Below are 21,597 nucleotides of genomic sequence, written 5' to 3'. Positions count from 1 at the left end.
GTATACATATATTCACACACACATATATGTATATATATATATATTCACACATATATATATATATATATATATATATATATATATATATATATATATATATATATATATATATATATATATTCACACATATATATATATATATATATATATATATATATATATATATATATATATATATATATATATATATATATACACACACACACATATGTATATATGTATATATATACACACGTATACACCGTTTAGAATATCCAGTTTCTGAATGTGCACTTGAAAGTATTGTCAGGATAAAGTGAAAAAAGCAATCACCATAAAGAGCAAAATGTACTCTGAATTGTAAAAGAAGAACTTAAGAACATACGCAAACACTGAAGAGATCTCAACAGAAAATAGTTTTTATTAGTCTTTTATTGAATTACATAAAGTTAGTTGCATCAAGTTTTTTTAAATAAACTCTAATGTACAGCTGGTATCAACTTCAGGTCTAAACACTTTTATACAGAGCAATATAAATGTTGAATAAACAGACATGTTCAAGTATATATTGTCCTACTATGCCTTGTTTTCATACCTGTTGTTTACAGTACATAGAAACAGTATATACACATTTAAAAATAAACCCGGGCTAAAATCCTTGTCACAAGCATTTACTGTCAACTCCACACTAGTTTACTACACTGGGGACAAATAAATGACACTCAAAGCTTTTCAGAAGCAAGAATTTGGAGATAAGATAATGAATGAATACATTACACAACCATTCTGGACTAGCACACTGGACCAAATTATTTGTTAGAATATAACTAACCAAAATATTTTGAAATAATGTGGGCACTGCCATGGAGAATCACTCAACCTGACTATCCACTTATACAATGTAGTTCAATGGAGCTTTTTTGGCAAATTAACCCGTGTGGGTTTTAAGAGGCTCAAAGAAAGTCTGGATACCTGGTAAAGATTTATTCCTCAAATGTGTTACAAAATAAGAGCTGAGAAACATTCATTTCTCCCAAATACAATTCGGGAACACACAGATAGTACTTAAAAAAAAAATTAAATAAAAAAAAAAATTTAAACTTCTATAGACAAACAGTTGAAAACTGGAAAGATGCATCAATTTGTGTTTCTTTTATTCTGAGAGCCATTTCTACAAGATAAGAAAGAAAACCACTTTACTCATGTCTTTTTTATTTTTCAAAGATATTTTTAATTATCTGCTGATTGCAGTGGGGCAAGTAAACACACTACGTTGATTTAAATACACCGATAATGTGAACATTGTCCTCATCTACATGCGTTGTTGAGACAGTAAACACTTGAATGCTGCATGGTTTCGATCTTTATTACGAACACAGCTCTTGCTCGTCCTACAATTCCATTACTACTTAGTGGAGAAACAACCATTGCAGAGGATCATTATCTACACTTTCTTTAACTGTGTTCTTTAACAGCATGCATTGTGCATTAGTTTCTGCATGTATGTGCTGTTGTGCCCTAAAGGTTCTGACAAATTCACACACACAGCCCTTACGTGTTTGCAACCTGTGACCATGCTTACACAGAGCACATTGTGCTCATCTGTTGCACTTTCCCTAAGTCCATCAGCAGCTGTTTCATACGCCATTTGAGCTGAGGCAGTCTGGCCAGCGGATCTGGAGGCTCCAGTTCTCCTGTGAAATCCAACCAGCTCTCCAACACTAAACCCACAGCAGGATGAGGGACAAAATCAACAACATAAATAGTTAGCATTCTGCATTAGTAAGGCATATCGTTGACTAGAATGATTACTGCACAAAAGAGCATATTTAATATGGACCATTAATTATTATATTTTTATAATTATTATTTAATTAAATCAGGAGTTATGACACCTAGTCTCAGCCTTGGTTCATGGCCTCAGATGTCATGCCTATGAACCGTTGGCTGAGCGTCTGATTCATATGGCCTGCAAAATTGGGAACATTTCAGAAGTTTCAAAGTCATTATCTGATTGATTGGATTATACAGAATTTCCGGGAGACGTGTGTGTTGTGTTTTTTTTAATGGTCCACCTGGAAACATAGCCGCTGTGAAGCTCTATTTCCCTCAAGGAAGAAGGAAGCTGTCCTGTTAACAACTGTGACAATGAACGTTTATGAGGAATTTCCCAAATTATGTAAGGTTCACTGTGTAGACTCATTAATTTACACAACTGAATGTTCTCTGGTTGCACAGTTGGGGTTTTTTTTGCAGGGAAACCGACTCACACCCCTAAACATGACTCTTGAATGGTCCTTGGATAATAAAAGCTGCTATGGAGTCCACCAGACACCCGCAGGACCTACTATCCTATCATACCACCCTAAGGACATTTATATGGCTGCCTATTACTGCAGGAAATTTTATGCCAATCTTACCATCTAGCTCTTTCTCAATGAGATCCATGCGGCCAGCCACCTGGTTCTGAACGTCTTCAATGTGTGTGAGTAAGTTCATTTGCCACTGCAGACAGTTTCTGGCTGGTTCCACCTGCCCTGAGCTGCTCTCACTCACACAGCCAGACAATGAAATCGCACTGCTCACCTGCACCCAAACATATAGAGCATCAGACTTTAGACCTAGCCTGGGAGCCTTTTCAGTTTGTTCAGTTTTAGCAGAAGCATATTCTGTACTCTTTAGCTGATATAACAAAGTTATAACTAGTATTCATTAAAAAAAAATTATACTGTAATTTAGTGCATTAACAATTAACTCTAGAAAGCTTTATACACATTTGTTTTGGAATGGGGGCTGGTGTGTCTCATCAGATCAGTGTTAAAATAGAATGCATTCCCTAATTCTCCCTTATGTTGATTTCTAGCTCACAAGTGACCATCAAACTAACCTCCTCCTCCTTTGGTATAAATGACAGCGTCTGAGAGGCAGTCTGGAAGCTCTGCTCATGCTTGTGTTGGTGGCCCATACCAGAAGGTTTTTGGTAGCTGTGCTCACTGGTGATATAAGTCTCAGTATTTAAATTCTGGTTGACACGCTGCTGGAACATGATGCAGTCTGGAACTCCACCCATAGGCTGGTCCTCATCAGAGTTTACCCAAGAACGAGCCCACAAGTGTAAACTGGGATTGTGTTTATTCCTTTGGAATAAAAAAAAAGAAACGTCAAAATATGCCTATGCCTGTATGATGATGGTCTGAGAGTAAGCAAAAACAAAAACAGACAAAACATTTCTCTGTGAATGTTTCTCTCATTTGTTTCTTGCCTTCTGCGATGCAAAAGCTGATTAGATAAGCAGGGAGGCAGGTCTGGCAGCACTGGTAATCTCAGCCAAAGCCAGAACAAGAATTTATGCTTATGTTTGCTTTGTTTTCTGTACATTCTGTTCTATAACTGTGATAATGCCACCCTATTGCATATGTGAAAGTCAAAAGAAATCTCTGCAAACATCTACACACAATGACCACACAGGTTTACAGAAATATAAATCAGCCCTATACTTTCTCAGGTTTATCTATGAGCCTCTCTGATTCACACAGACTCGGTAATAAATCCACTTACTGTAAGATGTCCATCTTGAGTTGTAGGCCATGGAGCACCTTTTTAACACTGTAAACATCAGCCAGTAACTGATGAGTAGAAACAATCTTCTTAGCGTTCTGATGCGAGTAGTTCTCAGTCAGTAAAGATAAACCATACATGTGGCCCTTATATAGCCACTCTTTATCATGACGATATTTGGAATTCCATCTCTGTCCTGGTAGACAAACAAATCAGATCACATTACTCAAAATCGATATGAAATTTAGTTTTGTGCTTGGGGGAGGGTTATTTACCTGGTGGGTCTCTACAGATGTAGCAAATATACTGGTCAGGTATACTGTCCTCAAGAAGTCCCATACACACACTATGCTGCCAGCACATACACTCCTCACACTGAAGGAAAGAAACAATCACAATGCATCATGTGCACAGAAATGATGTAATTACTCATTCCCCTCCAGAGGAAAAAGACACATTTTAATGAGAATAAAATAATAAAAGGATGGACCTATTGTACCCGTGTTTAGCATTTAGGCACTGCATACAAGTAATAGATTTTTAAGGTCATGATTGGCTAGCAAGTCTGAGTTAAAAATTCAGGGTGGATCCCCACTAGGGACTCACTATGGGGTTACATCTCCCTCTAGTGACTCTTAAATGAGAAAAAAATCTCTTTTCCATAATCAATTTCCATAACCTGTGACTGCTCCTTTTGTGACAGACAATGGTTTTTCACACTTGAATTATAAACCCTCTGCAAACAGAATCCAGAAATATCTTTTTCTTCACACTTATGCTTCACACTACAATCCCAAACCCTTCTTATTTGCATATTTGCAGTCAACAACCATGCCTGGATAAATACAGAGCACAACCGGTGTGTGCTTGTCAGACTGTCTTGTGCTTTGTGAGGAGGGAAAAAAAAAAAAAGAACAGTCTGCTGTTCTGCGTCTGAGCAGTTATTGTTTTGCTTTGCAACTTTCTAGTCTTTTTTGACCTATTTAAGTTTTGCCATTTGTTGGTATCCAACTTCCATTAATTCAGTGTCAGGTATTTCCTCCTTGCTACTGCAACACACTTCCTTTTACAGCATTTGGCAGATGCCTTTATCCAGAGCAATGTAAAAAGCTTTTAAGTCTCCATCATTGATACTTCTGTGACATTCAATGCCAACTGATGCTCCCAAGACACCTTTGTTATGTGCTTCTACATCCTGCTTCCATTCAATATGAGGGAAACACTGTTCAATTGTCAACCATCTAGGTGTAACATTCTAGCACCTAATTATTTCAAACATTTGGCACTGCAAAAGCTGTATTAATCCTCCTTTGGAGCAGGGTTTCATAATCCTGGGTAAAAGGAGGTGCTAACCCCGCTTCCAAATCACGAATGGTAAACATTCTTAAACCCAAATGAAGTTGGTCATTTCTATTACTAAAATATCTTCAATTAAATTGTAAATTAAAACTGAATAACCAAGAATGCTTTTGGGTATCTTATGAGTAAATGTGTTCCGACCCAAGACTTCACACATGCCCACCTGAATCATGAAGCCATTCTCTTCATCCATTTCGCAAATGCAACGAACAATCTCATTAGCCGATTCGTCTTCCTCATCCTGGAAATCCTCCATTGTGAGAGAATCCAGATCCTGGTTGTATTCATCACCACTAAACAGCAGAGACTCTGTTGTGGAGTCCTCTAAGAAGTCAATATCTGATAGGTCTGGGAAGACATAAGCAGTGATTGGGAAAAGTAAACATTTGTTAAGCACCAGAAGACTGCTGTTTGCATTCTGACTCGAGAATCTGAATACTCACTCTCTCCTGTGAGATCAACTGACAGTATGGCACGAGGAAACTGGAAGGCTGTGTGTTTAGAAAAGGAGCTAGAGGAAGAGTGATGGAGTAGATATGCTGATCTCTCCAAGAAGGACATGGAAACATCTTCCATATCAGAGTAACCTGTGTGAAGATGATGAGAGTTAAACATTTGCACCAATGCTAATACAGTAGCTCTGATGTCTCTTTGCCTAATCCTTGATAAGCTTGTGGAATGTTTAATGAGGTAAATATGCCTTTCACTGTAGGGCACAGATGGCAAATCCGGAAAGTCTTTCATACTAAGAGCTGTGGCGACTGAGGTAGTCAAAATGACAAATCTACAATTCCTTGGATTTACTACCGAGAAATGCAATGACTTACAGTACTGCTTGGATTTCTTCTTCTTCTTTTTCTTTTTCTTTTGTTTCAGTTTAAAAGGGTCTTTTTCTTTTCTATCTCTGCGTTCTTTATCCCTCTTTTTCCCTGACAAAGGACAAGGAATCAACATTTTATTAAATTATGAAAATGTGCAAGGAGATTACATTAAAGACAGAAAAACAGAGTAGCCCAAAAGAGCTTACCAATGAGCTGGCATTTCTCTTGGAATTTCCTTTCAGGCTTCATACATAGCCCTGGGGAGGGGAGTTTTAAATACACTTAAGTGCAGTCTTATGATGGTGCTTATGTCTGCAGTAAATTGTGACAACTAGACTGTGGTAAGACAGAGACTCTTACTATAGTGAAGGGAGTATAATCCCAATAAACTGTACAATAAACCATACACGTTTTGGATCAGAGAAATTCATGTGAAATTCATGTTTTCCATGCATCTTGATTACACATGGCTTAAAATCTGTTTAATACATACCTTGATCAATGTTTTTGTCTTGCTCAGTCACCCTCTTGAGGAGCTTGTCATTGAAGTTCTCAAAAGTCCTTTCTCTGGATAAAGGAGGAAGTGAGACTTCAGTGCTGTCCGAGCTCACAGAAGCAGATGAATGCTTCTTCCTACAGAACTTTGGGGGCCTCAGACAAGAGCCAGCACAGTCCAGCTGTAATATGTGGCCTTGGGAAGACAGAGCTGGGGGGGGAAGGAAAGAAAATAAACTTGTAGCAATTTTCATCCCGCTGGGCAGCTAAAGCTCATGCCTTAGATAACACTTAACAGTAAGCAAGTAGTGTTATAATCAGTACACGATACATTTTTTTTATGACAAAAAAAAAGTCAGGCTCATGCACTTTTGCGTATTCTGACTACAAAATAAGTAGCATTTTATGCAGATAAAGATAAAAGATCAGTTATTGCATATTTAGGAAAATAAACTGACAATGGAAATCAAGTACATATTCCCTGAAAGTATATTTGCACATACAGGAGGATGTGGAGACTGTCCTGCGCCTCTTGCTATCGGGTATCTCCACCATGTTGCTGGTAGGTACAGAAGTAGATGTGGCCCTGGTGCGACCTTCTCTTTCAGGGGAACATACTTCACCCTCCAACTCTTTATCATTATTGTGGTAATACTTCAGGTGGTAGTCCAGCAGCTTGGCTTTCCGAAAGGCTTTAGAGCAGCCTGGAATTTGACACTTGAACTTATTATGGTCCAGGTCAACCAGAGACTCATTAGGAGACATGGGGTCATCAGATCGCTTGGTATTTATTACTGGAAGGGAAATGGTGAGGAATCCAATACATTATTTTTATCCATAACAATCAATGCAAAATAATTGTTTAAAAAGACTCTGAAAGTTTACATTAAATGTAAATTGCATTACATACTGGGCTCTCTGGCATGTTTGTTGGGTCTGTGGGTCCTAGAAATAGTTTTTGGACCAGTAGCTGGAGTGAGAGACAGAGACACAGAGAGAGAGAAATAATATAATTGAAAATGATCCTCAGATATTTTTAGTAATATAAAAGACTGAACAGGTCGGCCCATATTAACAATTATTCTAAACTGAGAAATCAAAAGTAATACAGCCATTCTGTTGTATGAGCACAACCTTACCTGCTACAACAGATGGCAATCTCTCTGCCACTAATGCATGACTGACAAGCAACATGTTACTCCCTTCCTTCTCAGCGATTGTGGATTGAGCAGTTCCAAGAGAAGGAACAGGAGTACCAGTGACTGGTTTGTTTAAAGGGGGTTCCGCTTTCACCAAACAACTATTGTCAGCATCTGAAAAGCAGAATACTTCATTAACTGAGGTAATTACATGGAAAAAACAAGGGAAACGATTCCCTATCCACCTCATTTACCTAGAGAAAGCTGCTGTGGGTAAATGTGCATGTACAAAGGCAGATTTAGGATTTAAAGCTGGCTAACACGTAAAGAATATCTACTGTTCCTCTTTTAATCCATATCCCTTGTCACTTTTGAGAGAATTTAATTCATGTTTTCATCATGTTCTGTCTATTTGTTCTTTGTTAGGATTCCTGGCTTTGTAAGCCAAGAGCCAGACTTCATTACCCTTCTGGCAAAGGAAATGTAGCTGTTCCTAAATTCAGACTCGTCACTGACAAGCACAGAATTACACACGTAAACTGATTTAAATTGCCTGATGCAATGATTTCTAGTGAAATTATTTACATTTTATATAGCAAATTTCAATCCTTTAAAGGAGAAGGTTCTTGCCCCAGTAACATTAGAGGGCATTATTTGGCCTTATTACTTGCTTATCCCTGCTTTTTTGTGCCCTTTTTTTGGATCTTGTACCTGCTCTCTGACTACAGCCAGTCTGTGGTGTGCTGGAGTTGGAATCCCGAGTAGGTGGTGAGGGTGGGCATGTTGGGTCTAAGGAAGTTGCAAGACGCTGGGATCTTCTGCGCCTCTGAGGAGAGTTTGAAGTGGCTACACTCACATGCACAGACGAAGAAGACTGGAGGTTATTACAAGAGCAAAGGGGGGCTAAATCTTAAATGAACTGTTAAAAAAAAAGCACATGTAGGTGTGATGGTCAGGTGTTCAAAAACTTTTGGCCAAGTAGTGCATATGCCATGAATGACAGTTCCTGTCAGATTTGCAAAAGTCATTTTTGTGGCTGGTATCTATCTGCTACACTTTGACACACACCTTTACTTGCTTCTAAATATCTCTGAAGTGGTACTTGAATGGTGTTTTTATTTCTAAGGAAAAATAATTGAGCTCCCTGGTCACCTTGGTTTAACATTAGTGGTTAGAGGTAACAGACTCTTTGGAATTACCCACCTATGTGTGCATCTGAGAGGGTGTGAATGGAGATGGGTGAGGGCTTAGACTCAGCTGCTGTACTTGTGCTCAAGCTGCTGATGGTTGACTCTCCAGAATCATGTTTTAGTCTGCAAGAGCGTGATGCCCCTGGGGGTGTATTGGGCAGGGATGCGGAATGCCTTTGGGTTACAGCAGACTGCAAAGGCTCCTCACCGGGGCATGTTTCAGCTGCTAGTCCACTCTATGATGAAAAATACACACAAAAAAAAATCTTTAAAGGCAGAGATATTACCACATTCATTCAGTCATTATCAAAAAGAAAAGAAATGGCCTAGCAGGATCAAAAGAAGCATAGAATCCATGTTACAAAGATCAACTCAGTTGTATATCACACCTGTGATGCCATGGGAAGATCTCTGCAATCACTCTCATTTTTGGCACAGGCTACAATGAAAAAAGCAAAGCATAAATTAAATAACAATATACTTTACTTAACAGAAACACATGAGATGAAATATAATTTGATCATTTAACATTAAAGAAGGTTATGAAGTCATGATAACATTTAAGTAGACAAATGATACCTGCTGTTTTGTTGAGACGAGCTCTTTTCACATTGCAAAAACTACCTTGTCTGCTGCTTTTTCTTTTACTTTTAGCCATCTCAAGGACTTCAGAAGATGGCTTAGTGTCTTCCTCATCAGAAGAGCCTTAACAGAGTCAGAGGAGAAATGCATGAATAAATGTATAGTACAGTCAATGATTATTTATCTACCAAAACTGTTCATACCAAGTCTGTCAGATTCAGCATTGATATCCTCATCATGGAGTTCATCAAGCCTGGTTTCTGTTCTGTCTTCTCTGTCTTTGTTGCTGTTGGCACTGGTGCGAGGCCTGCAGCCTCCTTTACTCTTGGCTGCAGCTGTGGCTGCCTTCACAAGGGCAATCCAATCCTGCTTCATACACATAACATGTCTCTGGTCACGGCAAAGATTAACATGTGCCACAAAGCATATCAGGATGTTGGACATATTTTGGGTGTGGGGTGGACCGGGGTAGAAGATAAGAAAAAAGCATAATGCCACTATGCAGGAAAGCAGTTCTAAAATACATATTTATTATATATTGGTTTAAATGTGTAAAAAAAACATCTACAATGTAATGTCAACAATACATAATTTAACACTGGGAAGGAGGAAAACACAAATAGAACACTAATAAAAAAAAATTATTCTTTTATTATCCACTTTATTAGGAACAACTCATATTCCTACTCATTCCCGCAACTATCTAAATCAGCCAATCACGTCCCAGCAGTGAAAAGGCATAAAATCATGCAGATCTCAGCAAGCAGCTTCAGCTAATCCACCAGAATGATGAAAAAGTGTGGCATAATTGTTGCCATACTGGCTGGTTTAAGTATTTCTATAACTGCTGATCTCTTGGGATTTTTATGCACAACAGTCTCTAGAGTGTACAGAAAGCTTCAATAAAGAAAAAACATCCAGTACTGCAGACAGAAACACCTTGTTAATGCGAGAGATCAGAGGAGAATGACCAGAATGGACTAGAATCTGAAATAAATGGTTCTAAAATCATGTGGAATCCACATCACCAAGAACGGAGTCTGTTTACAGAGAAAATTTAAGCCGTACCCAGTGTTCGTATAGTGTTGATTCCTAATAAAGTGCAGCGTAAGTGCATAAAAAGGCATTGCATTAATCATCAATCACTGAGAAAAGTGTTTTGTGCCATAATTTATCACAGTACAGGACATTATATCATTTTATTGCCCAGCCCCAGGGCCAAAGCAGAAAACATACACTGAATATTATGTTCCAAAAACTCTATAGGTAACTGGGCATGTATAACTCATTGTCTGGAAAAGCAATAATAAAAAAAAATGGCTGCAGGCATCACTTTAAAGATTATGCTCAAAAAAGTATGAAAAACATTTTTAGTCATCACATAATTCATCAATAATCTGATAACTTTTGAAAAAGAAGTGATGTAAGGTTAAGAGTTAAGGTAAGATTTCTGAGTAAAAACTGTGTTAACTTCCCTATGAAACAATTCTGTTGTGGACATCTTAAAAAGTCACTTACTTGTCCTTTGGCATCCTCTGGCATGGATTTTATATGGATTCGTTTCACACAGCGAATAACCCCATCATAAAACTGGACTGTGTAGGTTCCTGCGAATAAAGACATGTTTAGGCAGGCTATAGGAGATTATTGTATAAAGGTAATTTGAGACACATGAAAATGATACTTGCCCTCTTTGTTGACACTTTCAATCTTGGCAGGGTAGTACCGGCAATCTGTCCATCGGGCAAGAACTTCTTCACCATCTTTCAAATCCTGTAACTGAAATAGACATACATATTTTATTATAGAAACTGCTTGAGTGTGTGCTTTATCACACATTATAAACATTCACAAGATTTTAGCAATATATTTAAGCTATATACATGTAAAGAACTGATGGAAATAGTTCCGATTATGAAAATTCTAGTTCTTATCATTTTCAACTTTACACAAAATAGTATCAACAGCAATGTCTAACATATGAATTATATATGTTAGCCTGATAGGAGGTGGAGAATTCTCTAATTCTTGATGACGTCAAGAATTTAATATCAAACAGCTGCCAAAAAAGAAACTCAAAAGGTGAACCGCCTGATTATACAAGTATGCCAGCTATCACTAAATGTTAACTGATCTTGTTTACTTGTTGGGAGAATATGGAGTAACTTGTGGCCTGTACGTAGATGAGTCCTACTGAATATATCAACAAGTATTTTCATGCAATTTCAAAGCCAACTGTACCACTATGAAGCAATATAAAGACATCCTATCAAATGGCATATTAAAAGACAATCCTGCCTTTGTTTCTAAAACTATGTAATTGATAGAGGGGGAAAAAACAGTGATGAGACAAGGAGGTTATTAGAAAGCCAGATCTGAGAAGATCGGCAATTGATGTGTGTACTTGTCTCTGTGGTGGCAAGTCTTTTTGGTCCTCTGTGTTCTCTGTACACCCAGGGAGCTCACGCAGGCGAGATGATCTCATCTCACCAAGTTTCTCCTGGTAGAAATGTTTAAAAAATAAAAAAACAGTAGTCCAATTACATACTCTCATCTGAATGAATAAAATGGTCATTTAAGTCTTATACAATTTCCATAAACAACTGCAAGCTTTTACAAGGACATTCTTTGTGACCGTCTGGGACATTTTGGTTAATGGAAACTAATAGCTACTCTCAGGTTACTGATAGAAACAAAAAAACTAATGCAGACGGGTTGCAAGCAAGGAACCAAGACCAGGTTAGGTGCTCTACTACGTTTTTTCTACTCTTCGTCAAATTGTTTTTCTGCCTTTTTTTAGTGCATACTAAATACATATGAATTATTTATGAAGACATACAGTTAAATCCTCCTCTTCTTTCAGCCCGTCTTTACGCAGAATGGGTCGCTCTAGTGGACGTAGCCTGTTGCTGTCCCATAAAATCCACTCATCATATCTATGGCTCCAGCGGTCAAAATGGACAAGCATTTTCCCCTCATCGTAATCAATCTTCTCTATACGAGAAGGGTACCTTCAGGGTTTAGGGAAAAGGGAGAATAAATATAACCTATACATAAAACAAAACTGCATAATTTGAGCCATTTCCCCTCATTTACCATTTTTGTAAATAGTCTTGTGCTTCCACTCTGGCTCCAACTTCAAAAATAATACCTGGCCTGTTAGGAGGTTTCTTACTCATGTTCAAGGTGATCTGCTTAATTCTATCCCACGACACACGCACTCACGTCTCCTGTAAATACAGACAACAAAAACATGCATGTCATGAACAAACAAACAAACAAGCACATAAAACTATACTGGATATGCAATAAGCAGAAATCAAAGCAAACATCATGTAATAGTTTTTAAACAGCTAACAACCTAGATATCCAGCTTCAGGATGTGATTGTCCAGTAATGCATTAACGAATTAACCAGCTGTCACAACCTAAAAGCTACTTTTTACCATAAAGTTTAACTTCCATTACAAAAGTGAAGGAGTCAATTATGACATTATGTATATAACTGAATATATGTGTAGAATAATCAGTGCTAGATAACCAAAAATGACCGTTTTCATCCAACAGCTGGTCAAGCAGCATTTTTAATACACAAACATGGAAAGTTTGCTAGCAAGACCATAAAAAAGTGGCTAGCTTACAGACCTAGCCAGACAGCTAACACTACTTAGCAAGCTAGCTAGCTAGCTATACTGCACAAACACACAACAGAACACTTTAGCTCTACTTTTTTTTTTTTTACAGTCGACGTGTAAAACCTTCAGTAGCTTTGTGTGGGATTTATTTAGAATCGTATGAAACGAATAAATGAATAAAAATCCCGTCCTGGCTCAGGTTTAGCTCGCTAGCCAGAGAACATTAAACCCACCAGCTATAGCTAGGTTGCTAACGCTAGCACCACCGATATAGGGTCACTTCTTATAGCCCGAATCTCTAACGGCTAGTTAAGACAGTGAAGGATTAATATTTGAGCCCCGTCGTGGTTAAACACTCGGTTAAAACATAATAAAAGTAACTTTACAGAAGCCAGAGATCATCCTGGACGCTGAGACCTGGACCAGCTGATCTCGGATCAGTGGTGTTAAGACTCGCTGAGACGCTTCGAGGGGATTAAAATAACATTATGTACAAAAATGACAGGCTAGTTTTTTTTTAGCCATTCATTATACACTAACACGGTACTCTTATAGTTCTGTCGTGTAATTTATATATATATATAATTCAATAAAATGCACCGAAGGCTTTACCTTTGAAACTTTATTGAGGGTTTTGATATTATTTCCTACACTGCTGTCTCTTCATTCTTCTGTTCAGAGACATTTTAAACCTTAAGCCAGCTAAGCTAACACCAAACAGGGGGCGTCTAAACGTACGGCAACCTCTGGAATGACGTAATACGCATAGGTCACGTGAGAACAGACGTAGGTTCGTACGTAATTGTTTTTTTTTTTGTTGTTGTTGTTTTTTGTTTTTTCAAAAATGTTTTCACTTTTTCTCGTGAAAAATCTCTCTCTTGAAAAAAATATGACGAATGTATATTTCATTTAGACGTGGAAAATGACAAATTAAAAATTATAATTTTTAATTTGAGCTCAAAATTCAAACTGTACTTAAAGGAAAACTTCCAGTGAAACACATTAAATTTCTGTATATTGAATTTTTTGTGATATTTACATCACTTAGCAGACACCCTTATCCAGAACAACTTACATTATTTCATTTTTATACAACAAGGGCCTTGCTCAGGGGCCCAACAGTGGCAGCTTGACAGACCTGGGATTTGAACTCACAACCTTCTGATTGGTAGCACAAGACCTTAACCCCTAGGCTATCACACACCCCAAGTTTTTGGTTGTGTACAATGGATGTAGATAATATTGATTAATAGGAGAGAGAAAAAAATCATTCTCAAACATAAGGATTAATATTAGGATTAGTTCTCATTGTAAGACTCACCATTATCCAGTAACCTGTAGATGTAGTGGATACAGCATGCACCAGACTCAAAGTTCATAATGCTACGCAGCATTGTTGTGTTTAGTTATGGCAGATCACTAGTTATCAGTACAAGGGATTATCCAGCAGAGTGCCCAGAGGTGATGATCGAGTTGGGCAGACTAGAGAATTAAACTCCAGCTGCATCTGTCTCTATTCTGAGACCTCTATTGGCATAACCATCCGATTGTAGTAAAACAGCATTGCAGGTAATATAGAAAATAATCATTAAGCAAATGGGCTAAACCCACTTTCCAAACCTTTGCAAAGTTATTGTATGCCATATACTGTATTTAAGGTAACTGTGAATGTTAGTGCATACTGTCAGCAAGTGGGAAATTATAGTAGACTAGCACAGCAGAAGCCTGTAATTATAAAGATGAATCCAAATTTAAAGGTTCAGTAGTTCAGGATTGTATTTCAGGTTTTGTCAACTCTACCCATATGTGACCATTTAGGATAACAAACTGAAATTCATCCCCTGAAAGAGTGATGAAAATGGAGAACTTACATGCTTTGGCAACAAGCTCATCTTGCAAGTTTTGCTGGTAAAACAACTGCAGACTGGACATGTGGTTCAGCATGTCACATCACATACTTTTTTCAACTAACTGATTCATCTCTAATCATTTACCACGGAGGGTTGACACAATCCTCTACCATGACAATGCGCATTACAAGGTAGGTTTCAACCTCAGGAGCATTATTTATGCGTGTGCCTAGAGTCCCATGTCCTCTAACTCCAACCATACATCCAGGCAAATTTCACCAGGGCACAATTAATTTTCTGGGCCACATAATAAGCAGAAGAAGAGTAAAATTTTCCAAAACTAATTACAGGTGGTAACAGAATGGATGAGCTCAACTAGCATAAAGGAGTTACAAAGGTTCTTGGAGTTCACTACCCTTTATTGACATTTCAACAAACTACACTGTTGTGGCTTCACCCCTTGCATAGCTTCTTCGGGGTATCCTTTGGACAGACTCTGCAGGTGGCCTTCAAGCGTCTTAAGCACAGGTTTACCACAGCACACATTCTACACTGTCCTAATCCCAGTATCCCTTTTGTGGCATAAGTAGAGGAATCCAACTGCGGGATGGGGTAGTATTGTCATGTCACGGCAGCCCTAGCAAGCTCTTTCCCTGCACATTTTGCTCTTGCAAACTGACCCCTGCGAAAGTTAATCGGAAACAGAGAACATTTTTTGATCAAGGAAGCTTTAGAAGAATGGAAACATTCGCTGAAGAGGTTTACATTTTCTTTTCAAGTGATCATAGTTCATCTCAAGAACGCTAAACAACTCGACCCACACCAAGCCACTAGGCTCTCTTTTATACCTGATTCAATTTCACTGTTATATATTGACCATGTTCCAAAAACAGCAAAGCTAATGCCCTCTCTCACCAAACCGTGCCTGCCAACCAGACAGAAAACCATTCAGTGGTTTTCAACTCCCTGGAGCTTTGGGGTTTTTTCATAGCCTCGACCGGGGGACTCAGTTCACTTCCTGGTTTCTGTGAGCAGTTAGGAGTCAACAGAAGCCTCACGTCCAGATACCATCCTCAGTCTAATGGTCAAGCTGAAAGTCTGAACCAGGAGCTTGGCCATTATCTCAGATTATACTGCAGCCAAGAACAATACTCCTGTAGTGACTTAATATCCCCAAAACTCCCTGCTCCAGTCCTTCACAGGTTTGACCCCTTTTCACTGTTTTTATGGGCTATCAACTCCCTTTGTTCCCATGGTCTGGAGACCCTTCAGACATTTGGATTTGTCAGAGCCAAACAATGTGGGTGAGTGCCCATGTTCATGTCCAGAGGGCTATTTGGCATCAGTGCCTGCAGGCAAACTCTGGAGATGACCCCATACACCCTACAAACTGGGCCACCTAGTATGGCACTCAATGAGAAATTTCAAGTACATGCTGCCAAGTCACAAACTCAGCCCCAAATTCATAGCTTCTTCAGCTACCCCCCCAGTTACAGTATCTCCAATCCACTACAGAAAGTTCAAACCCCACTCCAACACCGCCATTAGAAACTGAAGAGTCAGCATTCTAATAAGTCCATGGACTCCCTCTGCAGGGGTAGCAGACTCCAATACCTGGTCAACTAGGGTTATGGCCCTGAAGAAAGGGGTGGATGCCCATGTTATCTTAGATCCATCCTTTATCACAGACTTCCACAGACCGCCCTGCACCTATACCCCAGGGACGGCCTCCCAAAAGAACACCTGGAGGTCTTCATTAGAGGGAGGGTCCTGTAACATCATCGTCATCCGCCCCTCCTCCCGACCACCAGCTTTAACCCCGCCAGAGTACTGACTACTTCCAGGTTAGCTCATGCCTTTAGCGCTTAATAAGCTGGTGTTTTCAGAGACAAATTATTATATTGCAAATATTGCAAAGTATTGTTTGCTGCCGTGACGTTCCGTGTCTTTCTTTGTGTTATTACTTTTGTTCCACATGGATGACCCTGGGGGGCACAGTAGCTTAGTGGTTAGCACGTTTGCCTCACACCTCCAGGGTTGGGGATTCGATTCCCACCTCCGCCTTGTGTGTGTGGAGTTTACATGTTCTCCCCGTGCCTCGGGAGTTTCCTCCGAGTACTCCGGTTTCCTCTCCCGGTCCAAAGACATGCATGGTAGGTTGATTGGCACGCACCACTGTGTGTGCCCTGCGATGGGTTGGCACTCCGTCCAGGGTGTATCCTTCCTTGATGCCCAATGACGCCTGAGATAGGCACAGGCTCCCCGTGACCCGAGAATAGTTTGGATAAGTGGTAGATAATGAATGAATGTATGACCCTTGCTGTGTTTATTCACGATTCTGTTCTTTGGGTTTGTGTTTTTGTACCTTTGATCAACTGACAGTCTTTCTGGTAATTTTGGATGACTTTGCCTGGTAATTTCAACTGATTCTACACCTTCCAAGTCTGGGCATTCTTCAGACCTCCAAATATATTTAATAAGAATTAAGCATTTCTGTTCACACTTAATTCATTTAATGGAAAAGTTTTAATAGTATATTAATAGAATACAAATATAGAATATTGTGCTATAATAAAAGCTCACTTTTAGTTATGCGTGTAATTCTGTGAAGCTTTATTTTTCTTTTATTTGGTTAATAAAGAATTCTCAGACTAATACCACTAATATCTAAGAAATGCCAAATGAAAATGTATTATTATTCTGGCCATGACTTAAGTCAGAGATGATGACTATGATGTGTTGATATGGCACGTTTCTAAGCCCTTATTGAATCTTCATGCTTCACTGAAACAGTGATTTGCAGAGAGCCTTGGTTGGATCACACATCTCTCTCACTCGCCCAGCATTCAGTGAACACACTTTGAGGAATTGCTATGGCAACTGGTTGCTATGGGTGATATGACACCACCACACACTCAATCTGGTAGGGAGGAGAGGGAGTTGCACAACAAAAGCCAGGAATGCAAGCAAGGAAACGAAGCTATTATTTTGATTTCTGAATGAACTGAGGGACTACGTTAAAAAGTTGGCAAAACGTATGGCTTCATGCAGGGAGTCATAATGGACTTTCACATAATGGGCTGAGACTTTCACAGTTTATTTTTGTCGTCCATCTGCTTACCTCTGACGGATCTCTTTTAGCTGCTCCTCCACAACAGGTAAGTGAGTGATTGCATTGCATTCCAAACTGCTAGTGACATGGAACACGAAGCTCCCATATACACAACTCCATAGATATATGAGCCAGAGTCAGAATATTGGCTTATATAAAAAATAGGAAACTGCAATCAATATGAAACTAAACAAGGTAAGGCATTGCCAGTACTGCTACACATACATTATAATTCTTTTAACAGAGCAATGAAGACATGCATGTGAGTTTACTGGATTTTTTTCTTTTTTACTGGGTAAACATTTGTAGACATGTTATTATGCATCATAATATTCCTCGTACAAATATGAAATGAGTTAAATACGAGTGGTTAAAGAGTTACAGGTTCAGCACATGCATGGTCCTACATTATGAAATCGTGAAATTTCGCAGGGAGTGCCAGGTCTATTATTGGGTACTGACATCAAAGAAGTGTACCATTGTAAGGTCACCACCCTCCAGTGTAGCCGGTAATTTTAACATCTTTGATTATAAAAATACCAGCTTGATTCTTCTATATTTAAAGCCATACATGTCAAATGTGTTTCCAGATACACAGATGTAAAGGGCTAGTTGCAATGTGGATATTTGTGGACAGAATGGAATTTCTCCAGGACTTAAGAACATGATTATAGAAATATATATATATTTAATATATACTAATGATTAATAGGTTTCACAGTACAAACCATCTAAATTGCTGGTAGTGCATGCTCAACAAGCTGAACATTGGCAGTTGCTGAACATTGGCATAAAGCGTTGCGTTTACACTCAAAACAAATATTTATGTAAAAATATGTGTATTTGTTATTTTTAAACTTGCAGTATTGCTGAAAAGAGCACTGATTATACCCAATATGAAGGATGGGGTATGACATGACATGTTCGTTTTTTGCTTTTGTTATTTATTTCTAGAATGTTCTACATAATTGAACTGTGTGCTTCGCAATTTGTCATAAAAAAGGACCTACGTTAATGATATTAAAATGCTTCTGACAGGAAACTTGTTGAATCTGAGGCTCAACGTGATTGGCTACATGCCACTGAGGCCGTGGTGAGGGAGGTTCGTGGGTTACCGAGAGCATTTAGAACCTAAGGATGGCGGAGCACCTCCACAGCAGCACGCTGTCTGCGTCTGGGGCCACTCAGCCCATCCCTTTCCTGACCCTTGAGCAAAAGGCAGCTTTCGTCTTTGTGTTGCTCCTCTTCATTTTCCTGGGCCTGCTTATTGTGCGATGTTTCCGTATTCTGCTGGATCCCTACAGCAGCATGCCTTCTTCCACATGGACAGACTATATGGAGAAAGACACATTTGACTACCGCATCGCCTGAGGGACTGCCTGGGATTCATGTGGACCGATGCCACATGATGGCTACCTCACAGTCTCCAACACAGATTCGAATAACATTCCCATGCCAGTGGTGTACATATGGTGGCATGAAGTCTCTGAAAGAAAAAAAAAAAAACATGTTCTATGATACATTTCTTCCATTTATTCTTATGGGATAATTTACTGCCAGCGCAATACCTCACATATTTCACCACAGTTGATAAGTGATGTCACATCCAGGGTTCCTGACAAGTATTAGCGATGACACACCCGAAGCTAAAACTAGCCAATTACCTGTCATTAACAGTTTGGGTGAGCTATTTAGCTCATGTTGATGCAGTGTAAATTGTTAATTCTCACAATGAGGGTAAATCCTTTACTTAATTTACTACTCCACTACCTTTATAAATCTTAAAGTGCTTTGGATTAGGAATCGTAAAATCTCATTGTTGAGAAAGTTCTGAGCTTTTGGCCTTATGATTCAGTGTGTTTACAGAGTTGCCAGAAAAACTGGCCTCATTGTTATTAAGCTAAATGTCAATCAATGTAATGACCAAGCAGCCTTCTTAGGCATCTGGATGAGAGCTTTGACAAGTTCCTCCTCTCTCTCACTCTCTTTCTGTCTTTTTTCTCTGCAGTGTGCTTTAATAGGGTGTGTCTGATGTGGTGCATAATGTTCAACAGTATTTTCTAATTACAGAAATGAACTGCTCATTCAAATGGTGTGAATTTCCTGTTGTGCACTAGTTATCAGTGCATTATTGATTTTGCAAATGCTCTGGTTGCAAAGCTGTGATTAGCTTAAGTACATGTTTTTAAAAGAGATCCAGCTCACTTAAACAAGAAATGTGTCTATGATGTGCAAAAGATATCAATTGCCATTTCAGTGCCTGTTTTTATTTAACTCTACTACCTGCTATTGATTTATAGTCTGTATAGTTGAGATTGCTCTGTTTGAAACTGTCATTGGAGGCAGTTATTGTCACAGCACATTAAGCTTTAGCATCAGGAGTTACTGTAGTCAGTCATTACAATGCACATTGTGAATGTGTGTGTGTGTGTGGGGGTGTTTGATATATTAGGTACTTAATACTGAGACACTCTCCAGTAAGACCATGTGCCATGTGGTTCACAAATAGGTCTTGCATTTGATGTGCTTTTTATAATTGTTTCCAAATAAAGATAAATGTATTTCTCCCTAGTTACCGAATGAAAGATTGAGAAGTCAAATTATTTGCTATCCTACATGTAATATGGGCAGAAACTCTTCTACATTCTAGAGATTTTTAAAACCATAATATTTTCAGATGCTTACAGAAAGTTTAGTCTTTTTTATTACACATATCTATGAATTTTTATGGAATATGTGTATTATGTGCAATTAGTCCTTGAATAGGAAATGTCACAATGACCTAATCATCAATTTTACAGACATGAAAACAGATATTAATCAATCAATTTCATTTTTTATTATAGACGTTGAATAAGTGATAATTAATTTACTCTCACATTACTTTTAGTAAAGAGTATTTCTATAATTTACCACTGACTAGTTTCACTGAATCCTTGTCTATGGGACAGCAGTGCACATGTGCTAGAAACTGAAATGCTAAGTCATATTTATAAATCACTAATTACTGTCATATGGATTAAAACTCTATGATTTCATTAATACAAATATAAGATTACTAATGTAAAAACATAGCAAGAAATTCAAATCCAGAAGTCCATCTTTATTTCCTTATTATACCATTATGTACAGATGTGGCTTCATTTGAGCTTAAGCTAGATGAGAGAGCAATGTCAACAGTCCAGTATGTCATTTAGTAACCTGTGGAGCAGTCTATTTAGCCATATTAGGACGGAGTACACATTAGGACACAGAAGTCCGTTCACTATTTCATTTTGTATTCTTACATTGACATTAACCAATTGACTTAATAAAAATGAAAAATCATCCAGAATTTTAATATTTTATTTAAAATAATGATGATGATGGTTATGATGATGATGATGAATAGGTTAAAATAGTAGCAACCGTTGTAATATATATAACTACATGCCCATATTTTCTGAAGCCAAAAGAAAGTAGAGATGACAATTACAATAGGTAATAGGTTGTTTCCTGATAAATGAATGGAAATGAATGTATTAAAAATATAATAATAATAATAATAATAATAATAATAATAATACCTGCCATGGACTAGAACCCCATCTGGTGAATTCTCTTGCGTTGTTTACAATATAGCATCATAAAATTAAAAAAAATTAAAAATTATTATCATCATTATCATTATCATAGTGATCAAATAATGGAAAAATAATAAATGAAATTTAAACTTCATAAGCTTCAAGAGAAAAAGAAGACACACACACACACACACACACACACACACATTAGAGCAGATTATGGGTGACATTGGAGAAAATGTCCAGCTTCAGATGAGAGGACTATATCCAACATGTGCGTTTACGCCGTTAATGTTCTTAACTGTGGTCTGTCAT

The 21,597-nt window shown here is 38.2% G+C and overlaps 2 protein-coding genes across 9 annotated transcripts; one reads left to right on the top strand and one right to left on the bottom strand.

Annotated features, from left to right (window-relative positions):
- Positions 1 to 380: 380 nt before the first annotated feature.
- On the bottom strand, positions 381 to 13,508 carry phf20l1 (PHD finger protein 20 like 1). 7 transcript variants are annotated; one of them, XM_060870301.1, is made up of 24 exons: positions 13,370 to 13,508; positions 12,220 to 12,353; positions 11,963 to 12,134; positions 11,528 to 11,623; positions 10,812 to 10,902; positions 10,642 to 10,730; positions 9,327 to 9,492; positions 9,121 to 9,246; positions 8,931 to 8,980; positions 8,555 to 8,777; positions 8,063 to 8,197; positions 7,352 to 7,525; positions 7,123 to 7,182; positions 6,716 to 7,006; positions 6,211 to 6,423; positions 5,924 to 5,974; positions 5,724 to 5,825; positions 5,340 to 5,483; positions 5,060 to 5,244; positions 3,813 to 3,912; positions 3,538 to 3,733; positions 2,867 to 3,116; positions 2,400 to 2,565; positions 381 to 1,700 (listed from the first exon to the last, which is right to left on the bottom strand). In XM_060870301.1, exons 2-24 carry the CDS (start codon positions 12,300 to 12,302, stop codon positions 1,558 to 1,560), a joined length of 3,306 nt encoding a protein of 1,101 aa, XP_060726284.1. In that variant the 5' UTR covers positions 12,303 to 12,353; positions 13,370 to 13,508; the 3' UTR covers positions 381 to 1,557. The 7 variants fall into 7 exon arrangements, with proteins under 7 accessions (XP_060726284.1, XP_060726285.1, XP_060726287.1 ...); XM_060870302.1 differs by having other exon boundaries at positions 9,327 to 9,489; XM_060870304.1 differs by having other exon boundaries at positions 12,275 to 12,353.
- A 4,040-nt stretch (positions 13,509 to 17,548) lies between these two features.
- On the top strand, positions 17,549 to 20,293 carry LOC132845318 (cortexin-2). Of its 2 annotated transcripts, XM_060869267.1 has the most exons (3): positions 18,200 to 18,228; positions 18,584 to 18,627; positions 18,758 to 20,293. In XM_060869267.1, exon 3 carries the CDS (start codon positions 18,857 to 18,859, stop codon positions 19,088 to 19,090), a length of 234 nt encoding a protein of 77 aa, XP_060725250.1. In that variant the 5' UTR covers positions 18,200 to 18,228; positions 18,584 to 18,627; positions 18,758 to 18,856; the 3' UTR covers positions 19,091 to 20,293. The 2 variants fall into 2 exon arrangements, with proteins under 2 accessions (XP_060725249.1, XP_060725250.1); XM_060869266.1 differs by lacking the exons at positions 18,200 to 18,228; positions 18,584 to 18,627 and adding an exon at positions 17,549 to 17,765.
- The last annotated feature ends 1,304 nt before the right edge of the window (positions 20,294 to 21,597 follow it).

The sequence above is a fragment of the Tachysurus vachellii genome, chromosome 5, assembly GCF_030014155.1.
Source record: "Tachysurus vachellii isolate PV-2020 chromosome 5, HZAU_Pvac_v1, whole genome shotgun sequence".
Taxonomy (NCBI): domain Eukaryota; kingdom Metazoa; phylum Chordata; class Actinopteri; order Siluriformes; family Bagridae; genus Tachysurus; species Tachysurus vachellii.
The sequence above is the reverse complement of the archived record's forward strand: the minus strand, read 5'-3'. Positions and strand labels throughout refer to the sequence as shown.